At 47.6% G+C, this 16,179-nt stretch overlaps 1 protein-coding gene across 2 annotated transcripts in view; it reads right to left on the bottom strand.

Annotated features, from left to right (window-relative positions):
- The window catches only part of SAMHD1 (SAM and HD domain containing deoxynucleoside triphosphate triphosphohydrolase 1), a 138,622-nt gene that overhangs the window by 53,291 nt on the left and 69,152 nt on the right, over window positions 1-16,179 (bottom strand). For both annotated transcript variants that reach the window (XM_073559372.1, XM_073559373.1), the window contains 5 exons: window positions 16,037-16,107; window positions 7,398-7,574; window positions 6,220-6,320; window positions 1,280-1,388; window positions 870-961 (listed from right to left, as the gene is read on the bottom strand). In XM_073559372.1, the coding sequence (XP_073415473.1) occupies window positions 870-961; window positions 1,280-1,388; window positions 6,220-6,320; window positions 7,398-7,574; window positions 16,037-16,107 (550 nt within the window). The remainder of the gene's footprint in view (window positions 1-869; window positions 962-1,279; window positions 1,389-6,219; window positions 6,321-7,397; window positions 7,575-16,036; window positions 16,108-16,179) is intronic.

The raw sequence follows: 16,179 nt of genomic DNA, 5'->3' as shown, positions 1-16,179 counted from the left end.
AAGGGAATAGAGGATGGATATTGGGTGTGATTCATTTTCTAATTCAGGCTATGCGCCCAAGTATGCAGAAATTTCCTGAGAAAAACTGGACTCCTTCCCAGGAAAAACTTTTTTTTTTGCGTTTATGAGTTTTTTTCCCGGAGCATCCACATTCTCATTGACTATAGTTGGAAATGCGTTTTTTTTTCAGCAAAATTAATGAACACGCTGCGTTTTTTTCCACGATGCGTTGTTTTGCTGAAAAAAACTCATCATGTGCACAAAAATTGCGGAATGCATTATAAGAATGGGATGCTTAATGTATGCATTTTTTAAGAGTTAAAAACGCAAAAAAAAAAAAGCTTACGTGGGCACACAGCCTCAAGCAGTTTTTGTGATACTAATCATCGCAGTGATTATAAAGTTATTTGTTATGCTTTTAAAAAAAATTCTCAGTTCTAACAGAGAACAATACTGAGTGCTGCTGTATTCTTCGGCTTGTACAGGGTGTGCCATTTATATGGATACACCTGGGTCGGCCATTTATATGGGTACACCTAAATAAAATGGGAATGGTTGGCGATATCAACTTCCTGTTTGTGGCACATTAGTATATGGGAGGGGGAAAACTTTTCAAGATGGGTGGTGACCATGGCGACCATTTTTAAGTTGGCCGTTCTGGATCCAACTTTATAAATGGCCCACCCAGGTGTATCCATATAAATGGCCCACCCTGTATATTATGCAGTCATGGCAGCATGCACTTGTTCACATTTGCTTTATTTTATTTAGAGGTGCTGGTCAGCTTTTTGGAGAACAAATGTTTAGGCGTGGCATAAGAAAACACAAGGAACCTTCATAAAATCTAGAATTATGGTAACCTGCCTTACATTGTTTCAATGATGTTGCCAACTTTATGCTGGTATGCCCGACGATGAAGGCAGTTGCGTGTATGGAACATATCATACAGATTTCCAACCTCCTACAAAAGAAAAAAATATATATATTGAAGCTTACTTATCCTGTTTAGTAACAATGATAAAACAATTATAGTGCAAATATTGTTGGCATATGCAAAGAAAATAAACGTTTTATTAGGCCTCCTATTAGAATTTCCCTTTGTAGATGCCATCTAGATTTTGACTTACTTATGTAAAATAACTAATCAAAATGTTAAAAAGGCCTTAGACAAAATCACAGACAGAACCCATTGCCATTAGTACAGCTATATTTACTTCTATCCTGAGAAGGACAGGATTTCTCTCACTAGCCATGTCTTTAGTTGATGGCAAATACTCACTTTCTCTCTGGTGCATATGTGTTTCTTATTCCCGATCGTACAAACTCTAGCAAACTTGAGAAATCGCTTGTAATCAAAGTTGTTTTGAATACCTAGGTGATGACAGTCCCTATTAAGAAACAAATGTAAAACATGAATAAAAAGTATGAAAGAACTAGGACAATCAAGTGTGAAAGCTTGCCCTGTACGTGACAATTCATTTGGGCAGTTTGCAAAATGCTGGACAACAGGCACTGGTGCCACCCTAAAGACTAGGAAAGAACTTGGGAAATGTATAGGTGAACTCCTTGGTGATCTAAAACAGACCTGGGCAAAGTGCGGTGCGCAGGCCACATCTGGCCCCCCTCTTGCAGCTCCAGTCCTGCCCATGGACAGAGACAGCTGAGGGGCTGAAAACAGTGGCCCACAGGCCGCACCGTGCCCTCCCCACCACCTGCATCCTTAGGCCTCTTTCACACTTCCGTTTTTGACAGTCGAAATCCGCCAGGTTTTGAAAAAAAACGATCAGCCATTTTTTTTTTTTTGATCCGTTTTTTTCCCCATTGAGTTGCATTACTGGCAATTATTTGTGAGGATCCGCCAAATTTTTTTCATCCGCAGGCATGCCTGGACGGACGGTGCAACGTTTTTTTTGTTGTTGGATCCGCATTTTCCAGTGCGCATGCCCGGAGAAAGGAAGTCAGGGAGAAAATTAACCCTCAAATCCTTTCTGGCAGAGGAAAAAAATTCTCTCGCCAGAGGTTCCTTTAAAATTCTTCAATCTGCGGATCCGTCAAAAAACGGATCCTGTGACATCCGTTCACATCAGTTAGGAACGGATCCGCTTTTCCGCCTTTTTGGCGGATTTCAACTGAGACAAAAAACTGAAGTGTGAAAGAGGCCTTAGGACGTAGACAGCGATGAATACGTTGGTGGAGGAGGGGCTGCCGGCCCTTTCTTCCACCTATCAGCACGTGAAACAGAGGATGCGATGATGTCATTTCATCGTGTCAACTGTGCACTGCGGAGAGTCAGTGCACCGGATGCAGAAGCAGAAAGGCTGGGGAACCGGAGTGAGGAGAGTAGGTGGGTTTTTTTTATCATGTGTATGAGATGTTTGACTGCACATAGATAGGCTGTGCGGCCATGCTAACCCTGACTTTTGAGGTGGTGGCGATGCCAGAGCTGTGTGGGAGACTTCCTCCTCCGCCATCCGACTTCAATGCGCCGCAACTGTCATGTGGGAAAGCCATGAGCAGTGCCTCTACCAGCGTCTGCTTGTAATGACTTTTTTTATCCCACCACAGTGACAGAAGCAATGATTGCAAGCTTCTCTTATAGTGGGGATACAGCAGGGCGGCCACCCAGTATTCTATACTGGTGACAATACAGGCAACCTGGCCATCATTGCACATGCATTACACCATGTATTGGCTCATGTGTGCCAGGCTGGCCAGAGGTAATGACAGGCTGTCCACGGTGGGAGGTGTATCGTCTGGGTCCTCACTATCATCCCTCCATCCACGTTCCATCCACGTTCCAGATGCCCGAGCGCTGCTCCAAGAGCCTCCATGCTGTGAACTGTTATTACTCCTCATTCTCCAAAACTGTCCCCTGGCTGGTCACTTGTGTTGACGACATTGCAAATGGTCCCTGTTCCTCCTCTCCATCTTCCTCATCCATCACTGCATGTAGTGTTTCCAGTTGCTGACATATTCTAAGGCCTGTTACACACTTCCGTTTTTTCAAATCCGTCAAAATCCGTTGGTTTCCGTAAAAAAACGGATCCGCCAATTTTTTGCAGGATCCGTTTTTTTGTCCCATAGACTTCCATTAGCGGTTACCGCGGATCCGTCAAAAAAACGGATCCGTTTGCATCAGTTTCCGTCAAAAAAACGGAAACGGATCCGTTTGGCGGACACAAAAACGGAAGTGTGAAACAGGCCTAAGCAGCGCAACATGGCACACACATGCCGCATGGAGGACCACTCATTGGTGAAGAGGGGTTGTTCTGCAGTGCGACTCACCCGTGCATTCTGTATAGGCTTGAATGCTACCACAGGGTGAATCCGATAATTCGGGGGGGGGGGGGGAATGCATCAAAATTATAACATGAATTTGTAGACTTGCACCGTATTTTTCATTTTATAAGACGCACCTGATAAGTCGCACCCCCAAATTTGTTGAAGAAAAAGAGAAATCTTTTATATGTTAAATGGGGGTCTGTCTTATAATGCCAGTGTCCGTCTTACAAATCATATATATGTCCTTCATCCTGGTATCTATTAAACCCCCATCCTGGCACATGGCCCCCTTGTGCTGCTGGCACATTGCCCCCTTGTGCTGGCGCACACATAGCCCCCCATCCCATCCTGGATATGCCCCCCTGTGCTGCTGGCACGCACATGGCTCCCTCAACCAGTCCTGGATATGCCCCCCTTGTGCTGCTGGCACATACGTGACCCCCCCACCCCATCCTCGATATGGCCCCCCTGTGCTGCTGGCACGCACATGGCCCCCCATCCCATCCTGGATATGCCCCCCTGTGCTGCTGGCACGCACATGCCCCCCCATCCCATCCTGGATATGCCCCCCCTGTGCTGCTGGCACGCACATGCGCCCCCCAACCCATCCTGGAAATGCCCCCCTGTGCTGCTGGCACGCACATGGCCCCCCCATCCCATCCTGGATATGCCCCCCTGTGCTGCTGTCACGCACATGGCCCCCCCATCCCATCCTGGATATGCCCCCCTGTGCTGCTGTCACGCACATGGCTCCCCATCCCATCCTGGATATGCCCCCCTGTGCTGCTGGCACGCACATAACTCCCCCATCCTATCCTGGATATGGATATGCACCCCTGTGCTGCTGGCACGCACATGGCCCCCACATCACATCCTGGATATGCCCCTCTGTGCTGCTAGCATGCACATGATAAAATAACAGTTAACTCACTTTCCGATGATGATTCCATGCTCCCAGCTCCCCCACAGCTCTTCCTGTGTCTGTGCTGACATCCAGGAGCTGCTCATACAGGCATTTCATTGTAGCTGCAGGACCTTCCATCACATGACCGCAGTGCTGCATGCTGGGAGTCACGTAACCGCATGTCCTATTGGCACAGACATAGGAAGAGCCAGGGGAGAGCTGGGAGCACGGAGCCATCATCAGAAGGGGACTATAAATGACGGGGCAGTGGAGGGAGAGTGCAGGCACATGCAATATGTGTTGCTCCCCTGTCCACCAACTCGGTGCAGCTTCAGCACCAAGGTCATGGACAGCGGGTGCAGTGAATATTACATGAGCCTAATGAACGGGAGCATAGGACCTCCCACTGTCTCTGCAGCCCAGAGCCAGCCCACCCCAGCCCCCTGACACCACTCCAGAGCTGCCCCCTCCTCTACAGCACACATTTGGATTATAAGACGCACCCCTCATTTTCCCCCAAAATTTGGGGGAACAAAAGTGCGTCTTATAATCCAAAAAATAAGGTATTCCTTTTTTTTTTTAATGGTGATTTATTCTATTTGTGATCAGTTATCATGTCGTCATTTACTATGTTGTCCTTAATGCAATTCCCATACACATGAAATCAATAGGTTTAGTTGATTACTTAACATTCCATATTTTATCTTTCAGGTGCCTTGTTACGGAATATTTTGGACATAGTGCTTAGTTACTTTAAGCAGGGATGCCATTTACGCAATTTTAGGGTGCCAACCGCCACGGCCTAGTTAGGGGCTACTAAGATTTAGACAATAGAAAAACGCTGTAGTCTTCTCTGGGCGTAAGTTCGTTTACAATGGACAGGAAGAATGGAAAACTGGTCCGATGAACCAAAATGGACAGAAAAAATGGAAAACTGGTCAGATGAAACACAATATGAAATACAACTGATATAGTGAGTTAGCTAGTTTCTAGTGGTTATAACCAAGGATACCCAAGGTCCTGCACATGAAGAGAAACAGCAAAAACCTATACTACATTTCTAATTGGGGGTATTTGCTAATATTATTATTACACATACTACATATTTGGATAGGACTTGGAGATGGGATTACCCCTTTAAGCAGGTGAAAGGTTTAGTTTGCCCAGCAACAAAATTCCTAGGGCAGACAGAATAAAGAGTCAGTTAATGATTGGTCCAGCCCACAGTGGGAGGAGTTAAGGCCAGTAAAAGGCAACCAGTTACTAGTTTAGTCAGTTCATTGGTGACAGTTGCTAGGGTGAGTTCAAGGATCAGTGGGTTGGAGGCACGGTGTGGAAAAAATTATGCTAGTGGTATGACGTTATACATGTCTCCCTGCAGACATTCCTTTAACGTCCAGAGCCTATGGCTTGAGTCAGGGGCTATGGAGAGCACAAACACCCCTTCCATAGAGAGGAAATTGGACATGGAACCGCATGAGGGGAATGTAGAGGATCTCGGGAGTACTGTGGTGCCGGATGGTATATCCCTTGGGCTAACAGGACCTGTTCAAGTATGGATAGTCTGAACTTAACGTTAGCAGTTGATGGAAATGTACTATGTTACTGAAACAAGAAATGAAGGGTCCTGTACTCGACACTGCTTGATACAATCTGATGTACTTCAACTGTCAAGTAAACTGTTAAATGTGAAAACGAACCAGGGTCCCCTGAGTTGTGTGCGGCTGTTCCTAAGTATGCAGAACTGAAGACAGCGGAGCCATACAGCCAGCAAATGTGTAAGGTACCCTACATGAGATTGCACACTGACATGGTTTATTTGTTGGGTGCCAGGGTGTGGAAACGCAGCACCTCAACCATGACTACCTCCCCACGTATCTTACACCGTCATGAATAAAATATTACCGTATGAAACTTTCAAATCATTGAATTCTTGTTTTCTTTACATTTTACACAGCATCCCAACATTTTTTGAATTGGAAATGTACATAACACACAGTTACCCAGAAAGTACAAAGCAAATAAACAGGTACCTGGCAAAGTAGTCCCATTTATCCACATCAATTCCATTGCGTTTGTTGGCTACAATCTCATAAAGAAAGCTTTTGTCTTCTTGACGACCTACATAAGGCCACTATGAAAGAAACATATTTCAGTTTGTGATGGGAGTGAAGTGATGACAAACACTTTACAATACAAGAATCTTTTTTTCTATTTAATTAGCAAAGTCCTAGAAACGGAGATCATAACCATCAGACATATTTAGTATATCCGGAGGCTAGGTCTATCTGTTGGCGCCATGTATACATTGAGTAGTGAGCAGTGACTGTTCCCTGCACTGTTCCCCGATGTCTGGAAGGAAGCGAGCGGCCACAGGGAACAGGGAAAACACAATTTCATTTTTTTCTCTACAGCCGCTGTTCCAGTAACACAGCAAAGCTTTGTTAAAATGCCATTTACCTGCAGATTACCCCTATACCTGCAAGTAAATAACTTTGTGTGTTTGGAGGTACAGCTATGCTGTATCACATTAACATGTTATTCAAATTTTTAAAACATCTGGATAGGATTAAAAAATATGGCTGCTTTCCTTCAGAAACATCGCCACCACTCATCCTGTGTTGTGTGTGGCATTACAGCTCAGCTCCATTGACTTAAATGAGGCGTAGAAGCAATTCCAGACACAGCACCATCCCTTAAAAAAACTATGGTTTTCTAATCCTGAACATTCACATTTTATGATCCAACATTATTCTGCTGTGTTATATAGTCCCGCATGTAACAGTACATAATGCACAAACCCACTTAAAATGTACAGGGCGCACAAAACTACAATCAATGAATCAACACCACAGAAAAATTCAGTATAACATGCCGGTATAAAAGCATGAACTTTATTAACTCAAAACAGAGTACTTAATATATTACAATACATATTTAGGTAAGTATAAAGGCCACTACTTCACCAAAGTAGGGGATTTCACTATCAAAAGAAAGCCTGATCACCTTACCCATGTAATAAGTGCATATATATTAATCCTAGAAATAGCCACTGCTCTCTAATACCTGGTACCTATAGTATCCAACCAGGGCTATAAAGAAACCAATAATAGGGTAACGAACACTTACATGGGTCGTGGTCTGATCAGATTAGGTATCCTCAAGCGCCCCAATGTAACAGTACATAGCCTAAATCAAATATTTTACTTACAGATGAGTTTTGACTAGAATCAAAATGCTCTTCATCTTCCAGCGGTAGGGGTCCTGTTATCTGTTCCTTAATAAAGATTAAGTCTTCAGGCAAGACAAGACCATATCTTTTCATAACAGTTTCCAGCCCATTGGATTCAATAAGGTAGTCAAACATCTTTACAGATGCAGCCTCATGCTAGAAAGTTTAAAAAGATCATTAATATTCAACATGGGAGATTTACTAAGCAAAATCTGACAAACATATAAACTTGTATGTCGTGCACCAAAATTTATCACACGCCTAAGGGTCAGATCATTCTGTAATGCTGTAGATAAGCCCCCGACGTAACCTGAAAGAAAAACGAGTTAGATTATACTCACCCGGGGGCGGTCCGGTCCGATGGCTGTAGTGGTCCGGCGCCTCCCATCTTCCAACAATAACGTCCTCCTTCTTACTTCTGCCACGGCTCCTGCGCAGGCATACTTTATCTGCCCTATTGACGGCAAAGCAGAGTACTGCAATGCGCAGGCGCCGGGAAAGGTCAAAGGTCCGGCGCCTGCGCACTGCAGTACTTTACTCTGCCCTCAACAGAGCAGATAAAGTATGTCTGCACAGGAGCTGAAGTAAGAAGGAGGACGTAGTCACTTGAAGATGGGAGGTGCCGGACAGGATCACGACACGTACCGGACCACGACACCCACCGCACCACACCCCCCGATGAGTATAATACGCGTATAACTCGTTTTTCTTATTTCAGGTTACATCGTGGGGCTTATCTACAGCGTTACAGAATGCTGTAGATAAGCCCCTGATGGCTGTGGCCGCTTCTCATAGGCCAAAAATGAGGTGACATTCCCTTTAAAAGGTTGTGCACCAAAATATTACATTTATTGTACCATTATTTTTGGTACAACCTTATTTTCGGTATAGACTTTTTCATTAGTTTTAGTTCAAGAAAAAAAAAAAATGACTAATTAGGTGACATTCAGTAAGTTCAAATAGAAAAATAACTTGTCAGTTTCAAGTTATTTTACAGACCATTGCGGGTTTTCATTTAACAGAAAGGTATCAACAACTTTGTCCACAAGAGAAAAAAAAAAAAAAATAACGCATTACCTATCAATAGCTGGTCAAAATTTTAATGCACTATAGGATGTAGCAGGTCGCCATGATAAAAGCCAGAGCAACACAGGTGCAAAATACCAATGAAACAACCACTTGCACAACCTTACCAATCAAGGAAGGTGTGAGGACGGGCTGCCTAGTATTATAGATGCACATGGATTAGGCTTGCATATAGCGTCCATCACAGACACAGGTAAGTGCAACATGCTGGCTAACAGCCTATTGGACACATCCAAACTATTGATCAAAAGATCTGCATGCATCTCTGTGAATGGCACCTTATACAAGGCTGATCTGTGTGGCCTCATCATTTCCAGGCATTGGAAAGTATGGCTGCCCCTTTTCTGTGATATTTTTTCAAATTGATGTCCTTTTCTGTGAATGGCTTTTAATTTTAGTGCAAGGGCTTGCCAAATACTGAAGACCCTTGGCAAGTTTATGTATTTTGGCCAAAATATCAACTAATACCGCATGAATACCATTATGGAAGAGGACACATTTTAAGTTACCCTTTGAGCCATCAATGAACAGTCGCCATTCTTTTGAGTTATAGATTGGAATTCCCAATTACTCAATTAAACCATGTATGTTATGGCAAGGCAATACACAAAGCTACTGTCACAAAGTATTGTAGAAATGCACTTTCTCTGGACAGAAAATAGGATACCTCTGCTCCCTTTTCAAAGTAGTTTTGAAGTCATTTTTGATATGCCCAAATCATTGCAACCCTTGCTGGTCAAATCCCTTATGAATTGAGATCTCTTCAATTTCAAAATCTTCACCACTGCAGTCAATTTGTTCTTCACCATAATGCTGTCCATGAAAGAGGGTAGTTCAAGGAAAACTGGCACTGTGATTTCAGCTGAATGAGGCACTGAACGTATGGCTGATGGTAGACTAGGATACGCTATATTTTTCTTGTTATATCCTGAAGCTTTCACTTTTACAAAAGTAACCGTCACTGGAATGATCTCTTGGCTCTTGCCAAACCATACGTATACCAAATGGCATCTTATCTGTTCCCTTCGTCCACCTCCATAAACTCTCGAGTCACTGCTTGCGCACCATGTGAGGGGACCAAAACTTATTCTGATGAAGTTTTACATTGAAAAAATGCAATCTCTCGGCACAATGTCTCACGTGTAACTGAAAAACCAAATAACCTGTTGCAGGTCACCCTCCACACCTCCCCACTCGACAGCAGTTCACTCTCAGCAAACAGGAGAGCACTAGTGCTACCCTTAATCAAGCCTAAAGTAATCCCATTAAGATAAGGTGTAGAGAAAAAAAGGAGATTTTTGTGTACTCACCGTAAAATCTCTTTCTCTTAGCCTTTAATTGGGGGACACAGAACCGTGGGTGTTATGCTGCTGTCCACTAGGAGGCGACACTATGCATAATCTGAAAAAGATTAACTTTGGCTCCTCCTCTGCAGTATACACTCCTGGACGGCGTCAGCCTTCTCCAGTTTTGTGCCAAAGCATAAGGAGAAACGTAACCAAATAACATAACCATGCCTGTAAGAAGGCTACTATGTACGAGCTCAAAGAACAATATGAGAACTCAACAGTAAACAACGGCCCGTAAGGGCAACAGGGTGGGAGCTGTGTCCCCCAATTAAAGGCTAAGAGAAAGATTTTACGGTGAGTACACAAAAATCTCCTTTACTCTGTCGCCTAATTGGGGGACACAGAACCGTGGGACGTCCCAAAGCAGTCCCTGGGTGGGAAGCAGTGGACGAATATTGTGTTGACAGTTCCCTAGACTTGGGGTACTGCCGCCTGCAGAACCAGTCTACCCAGGCTCGCATCCGCTGAGGACTGGGTATGAACACTGTAGTGTTTCGAAAACGTGTGTAGGCTAGTCCAAGTGGCCGCCTTACACACTTGTTGTGCCGAAGCCTGATGCTGAATGGCCCAGGAGGCCCCTACTGCCCGTGTAGAGTGTGCCGTGATACCGGCCGGAAGAGGGGAACTGTTAAGTCGGTAGGCCTCATGTATGGTGGACTTGATCCACCTGGCAAGGGTAGCCTTGGAAGCCGGCAGTCCCTTGCGACTACCTTCTGGAAGAATGAAGAGGGAATCAGACTTCCGGAAAGGTGCAGTCCTGGACACGTAAATCCGCAAAGCTCTGATGAGGTCAAGCATATGCAGAGCCTTCTCCACTCTATGAACCGGAACCGGGCAAAGGGATGGCAGTGAAATCTCCTCATTGAGGTGAAAGTTGGACACAACCTTCGGAAGGAAGGATGGTACCGTGCGGAGAACCACCTTGTCCTGGTGAAAGGCTAGGAAAGGCCGTCTGCAGGAAAGTGCTGACAATTCCGACACTCTGCGTAACGAGGTGATCGCCACTAGAAAAACCACTTTCTGAGACAGAATGGAGAGTGGAACTCCTCTAAGAGGTTCGAAGGGTGGAGCTTGCAATGCTGTCAGGACCAGATTGAGGTCCCACGTATCCAGCGGACGTTTGTAGGGAGGAACCAATTGGGAAACTCCCTGGATGGAAGTCCTTACTTGCGGTTTAATAGCAATGCGCTTTTGAAAAAGGACTGAAAGCGCCGACACCTGACTCTTAAGCGAACTTAAGGATAGCTTGGCATCTAGGCCCGATTGAAGAAAACCTAGAACCTTCGGGAGGGAATAAGGGAGTGGGACTTGTCCATGAGATTCGCACCAAGAAAAGAAAGCTCTCCAGGTACGATAATAGAGCTTGGCGGAGGCAGGCTTCCTTGCCCTGATCATAGTTGCAAAGACTGCCGGTGAAAAACCTGCCTGGGTTAGAATCCAGGTTTCAAGGGCCATGCCGTCAAATTGAGAGCGCCTGAATTCTGGTGGAAGAACGGACCTTGAGACAGAAGGTCGTGACGGTCGGGTAGACGCCAGGGGGCGTCTGCCGTAAGTTGGACGATGTCGGCGTACCATGTACGTCTGGGCCAGTCTGGCGCGATGAGGATGGTCGGAACTCCCTCTTGCTTGATCTTCCTCACGACCCTGGCGATTAGGGGGAGGGGTGGAAAAATGTACAGGAGTCGGAACTGGGACCAGTCCTGGAGCAGGGCATCCGCACCGAGCGACCGCGGGTCGTGTGTCCTGGCCATGAAATTGGGGACCTTGGTATTGAGATGGGATGCCATTAGGTCCACCTCCAGGGTTCCCCAGCGTTGACAGATCTGGTAAAAAATCTCGGGATGGAGAGACCACTCCCCCGAGTCCATTCCTTGCCTGCTGAGGAAGTCGGCTTCCCAGTTTTCTACACCCGGAATGTGTACTGCAGAAAGTACCGACCTCATGTCTTCCGCCCAGCGGAGGATATGAGCCACTTCTCTCATCGCCTGGGCGCTGCGGGTCCCGCCTTGGTGGTTCACGTATGCCACAGCCGTGGCATTGTCCGACTGTATCTGTATGTGCGAGGCTGCAAGCAAGTGATGAAAGGCTCTCAGTGCCAAGAGGATGGCCCTGATTTCCAGAACATTGATGGGCAATGTCACTTCCCTCGGTGACCACTTGCCCTGTGATGTAGGTGCACCGCACCCAGCCTGTCAGGCTTGCATCGGTAGTCAGGATCTTCCATTGTCCTGAGAGAAAGGGCTTCCCTCGTGTAAGCGAGGTTGGTTTGAGCCACCAATGCAGGGACCTCCTGGTTGATGACGTCAACCTGAACTCCCTGTCGAGGGAGAAGGGGTTCCTGTCCCAAGATCTGAGTATGACTAGTTGAAGGACCCTGAGGTGAAACTGGGCAAATGGCACTGCCTCTATTGCTGAGGACTCTCATGGCAAACTGGAGAGATGGAGGAGGACTGCGAAGGAGTGTGCGAACTCCCAGACGGATGGCCAGTGTCTTGTCCTTGGGAAGGAGCACCAGGCCCCTGGCGGTGTCGAATACCATTCCCAGGAATGTTAGAGTCCGAGTTGGGATAGTCGACGATTTCTGTAGGTTGACTAGCCATCCCAGGCGACTCAGAGTGTTTAGTGTGATTGAGACACTGACCTCGCAGTCTTTGAAAGTGGGAGACTTGATGATGAGGTCATCCAGGTATGGGACGACTAGGATGCCTCTTGAGTGCAGGACGTCCATGGTGGCCACCATGACTTTGGTGAACGTTCTTGGAGCCGTGGCGAGTCCGAACGGAAGGGCGACAAACTGGTAGTAGTTTTGGTTGACCGCGAACCTGAGAAACCTTTGGTGGGCGGGAGCAATTGGTATGTGGAGATACGCATCCTGTATGTCTATGGAGGCGAGGTATTCTCCCTGGTCCATGGATGCAATGATGGACCGGAGGGACTCCATGCGGAAATGACGGACCCGTACGTAATTGTTGAGCTGTTTTAGGTCCAGTATGGGTCGGACGCCGCCTCCTTTCTTGGGGACTACGAACAAATTTGAGTAGAATCCTCGGAATCTCTCATTCGCGGGAACCGGCACCACAACTCCTGATTGAAGGAGAGAGGAAACCGCTTGGTGGAAAGCACGAGCCTTTTCTGGTGGTGTTGGAGGAATAGAAAGGAAGAACCGGTTCGGTGGAACGGAAGTGAACTCTATCTTGTATCCGGAAGACACTATTTCCCTGACCCACCTGTCTTCTGTAATAGGCAGCCAGACTTGCTGAAAGAGTAAAAGTCGGCCGCCTACTGGTGGGGTGTCTTCCGGAGGTCACGAGTCATGATGAAGCGAAGTTCTGAGGTTTTCCTCCCTTGGGTTTCGCTTGGCCTGCTTTCGACTGCCAAGCCCTGTCCGGTTGCTGCTGCGTCCGTGGGTTGTCTCTGCGTGGAGAACGGTTACGGTTTTGCACTGGGCGCGAAACGGACCAGCCCGAGGAATTCCGAAAGGATCGGAATCGCGTCTGGTTTCTTCGTTTAAATGTGCGTTTCGGTTTTAGTTGAGGGAGAGAGGTACTCTTACCCCCAGTGGCATTGGCTATCATGGTGTCCAACTTTTCACCGAAAAGTCTTCCAGTAAAATACGGATGTCGCGTGAGGGACTTCTTTGAGGCCGCATCCGCTTTCCATTCTCGCAGCCAGAGGATGCGTCGGATCGTGATGGCGTTTGATGCTATTCCCGCTACACCTCTGGCGGAATCCAGGGCTGCATGAATCATGTAGTCTGCTACCACTGCTATCTGGACCGCTTGGTCCGAGAGCTCAGGATTTGAAGCCTGAAGACCCTCCTGTAATTTTTTGGCCCAAGCCAGGATGGCCTTGGCTGCCCAAACTGAAGCAAACGCAGGGCCCAGAGAGGCGCCTGCCGCTTCGAAAATAGAACGAGCCATGCGTTCTACTTGCCGGTCTGCTGCGTCCCTGAGGGTTGAGCTATCCGGCAGAGAGAGTAAAGTCTGCGCTGCTAGCCTAGAAACCGGAGGGTCCACTTCAGGTGGATCTGTCCATTGTTTGGTGTCTTTCTGTGGGAAGGGGTACTTCACTTCCAAATATTTGCGATTAGCGAATTTTTTCTCAGGCTGCGCAAACTGTTTGGTAAGTATTTTCTCAAACTCATGGTGATTAGGGAAGACCTTAGGTGGTTTCTGAACACTTTCGAAGCAAATCCTATGTTCTGGGACTTACGGGGCCGACTCTGGAATTTTTAGCACCCGATGAATGGCAGAAATTATGTCCTCAACTAGCGCTGTATTGCTAGGGGGAGAAGGTACCACGGACCTGACCGTTTCGTTATCTGAGTCGGAGTCACAGATGCCCTCCGAATCCTGTGCCTCGCTAAGGAGATCCCTGGAGGGCAACCTGGGGCGGGGGTCTTCTGTGGTGGGGGATCCCTGTGGTAAATTGCACTGTCTGTCTGTGGCAGGGGACTGCCCAGGAGACCTGGAATGACGCTGTCTCTCCCTGGAGGGGGACGACCTTGTGCTATAGTGCGACTCAGGTGATCGAGACCTGTGGGTCCGCTTACGTCTGTGAGAGTCAGAAGCAGCATGTTCCTGAGACAAGCTGTCCGTTTGCTGTGTACCGTCCATAGCCGGGGCCCGACTCTGCAGAGCTTGCAGCAATGTGGCAGTTAGGTTGTCTATGGACTGTGACAGACTGAGACATCTGAGTTGCCCATTCCGGCGTGGCCTGTGACACTGAAGCGTCAGTAGGGACTCCCTGGGGTTCTGACCCAGAGTTCAGGATGCAGTCCCGGCAGTGCGGATATGTGCTACCACTAGGGAGCGTGGCTTTGCAGGCTGTGCAGAATGCATAGAAACATTCCTGCCTGGTTCTCTTCCTTGAGCCCGGCATAGTGCACAGAGGCTGGCTATAAGGGATCGTACAGGGGTGGCTACACAGAGGGAACCCACAGAGAGCCTTATAGGAAGTATAGATTCACAGCTGAGTAATGAGAACCCTGCTGTGAGCTTACCCCACCGGTGTGCCCCTAGGTCCAGCGCTGACAGATCCCAGTTCTGTGCCCCCCGGAGACCACTGTGATGCTCCTCTCCTGGATCTCATCCAGAAAAAATGGCCACCGGGACTCTGAGGAGAGGGAGGAGGGGGCGGAGAGCTGAAAAGGGCGCGCTGGGCTGTGTAAAAACGCGCCCTTTCTGCCTCAATCCACCCCTTCTATGACACTCCAGCGTGTCATTTTGGTCATCCGGGGGGCGGGGAAAAGGCGGCGGCTTCGGCTAGGCCGAAGCCGCGGTCTAAATTAGAGGCCTGATGCCCAGGAGGGCTCCAGAGCGGCGCGGTAGTTCGGGGGGGCGGATTGGTACCAGACCCCCCCAGAATGGTCGACTGGATAGCGGTGGGGGTAGCGGTTTCTGTATGGGGGGCCCCTGAAGCGCTATGGAGCCGCTGCTGTTGCAGAGACAGGGACGCAGAAAAGCCCTGTCTCTGCTGTGCCATCCAGTCCGCACCCTCCCCCGGCCCCAACAGGATCCCTCAGCCGGCCTGGGGTCCCTGGAAGCTGAGGAATGCTGCCTGATCTACGACCCTACCTGAGGCGTCTCAACCTAATGCCCCCTGCGGGGGATTAGGGAGGGTGCGTCTGTCACCGTCAGGGGGTCTTCATCCTTGCCTCAACCTCAACCCAGACCCCTTAAAGGGGTTGGGGAAGGAGGGGGGTCTTGACCTCGAACCAGGACCCGAGGGACTGGGGAGGGAGCGACATGGGGAATAGCCACCTCGACCTCAACCGGGTACCCCTAATAGGGGACCGAGGAGGGAGCCATGCCGGGAGTCTCGCTGGAGACCCACTTTTCTTCATCTGTATTTCCGGACGAAAAAAGGAAAAAAACGGAAGAAAAAAAGGTGTGCCTCCTTGTGACACTAAGCAAAAACTGGAGAAGGCTGACGCCGTCCAGGGGTGTATACTGCAGAGGAGGAGCCAAAGTTAATCTTTTTCAGATTATGCATAGTGTCGCCTTCTAGTGGACAGCAGCATAACACCCACGGTTCTGTGTCCCCCAATTAGGCGACAGAGTAAACTGACGTAATGGAAGAAAATTAACAGTAGTTTTAAAAACAGCATTCCTATTGTAGTCTAAATCAGCAGATTTAAATCAAAATTGTTCCCCAGTAATCTAGAAGCCTGCAGTGACCAACCTTGAAATCTTTCTGTGGACATGCAAGAGGCATGAATCTTCCATCAAACATATGAGAAAATGGTCCATGACCTGAAACAAAAGTAACACAATGATTCGTGGCACAATTTTCATACAACTTAAAAAATAAAAATGTATCACTTT

Source organism: Dendrobates tinctorius, unplaced genomic scaffold (assembly GCF_039654945.1).
Source record: "Dendrobates tinctorius isolate UK_male_01 unplaced genomic scaffold, ASM3965494v1 ptg000270l, whole genome shotgun sequence".
Taxonomy (NCBI): domain Eukaryota; kingdom Metazoa; phylum Chordata; class Amphibia; order Anura; family Dendrobatidae; genus Dendrobates; species Dendrobates tinctorius.
Note: the sequence above shows the minus strand (reverse complement) of the source record. Positions and strands in the feature narration are given on the sequence as shown.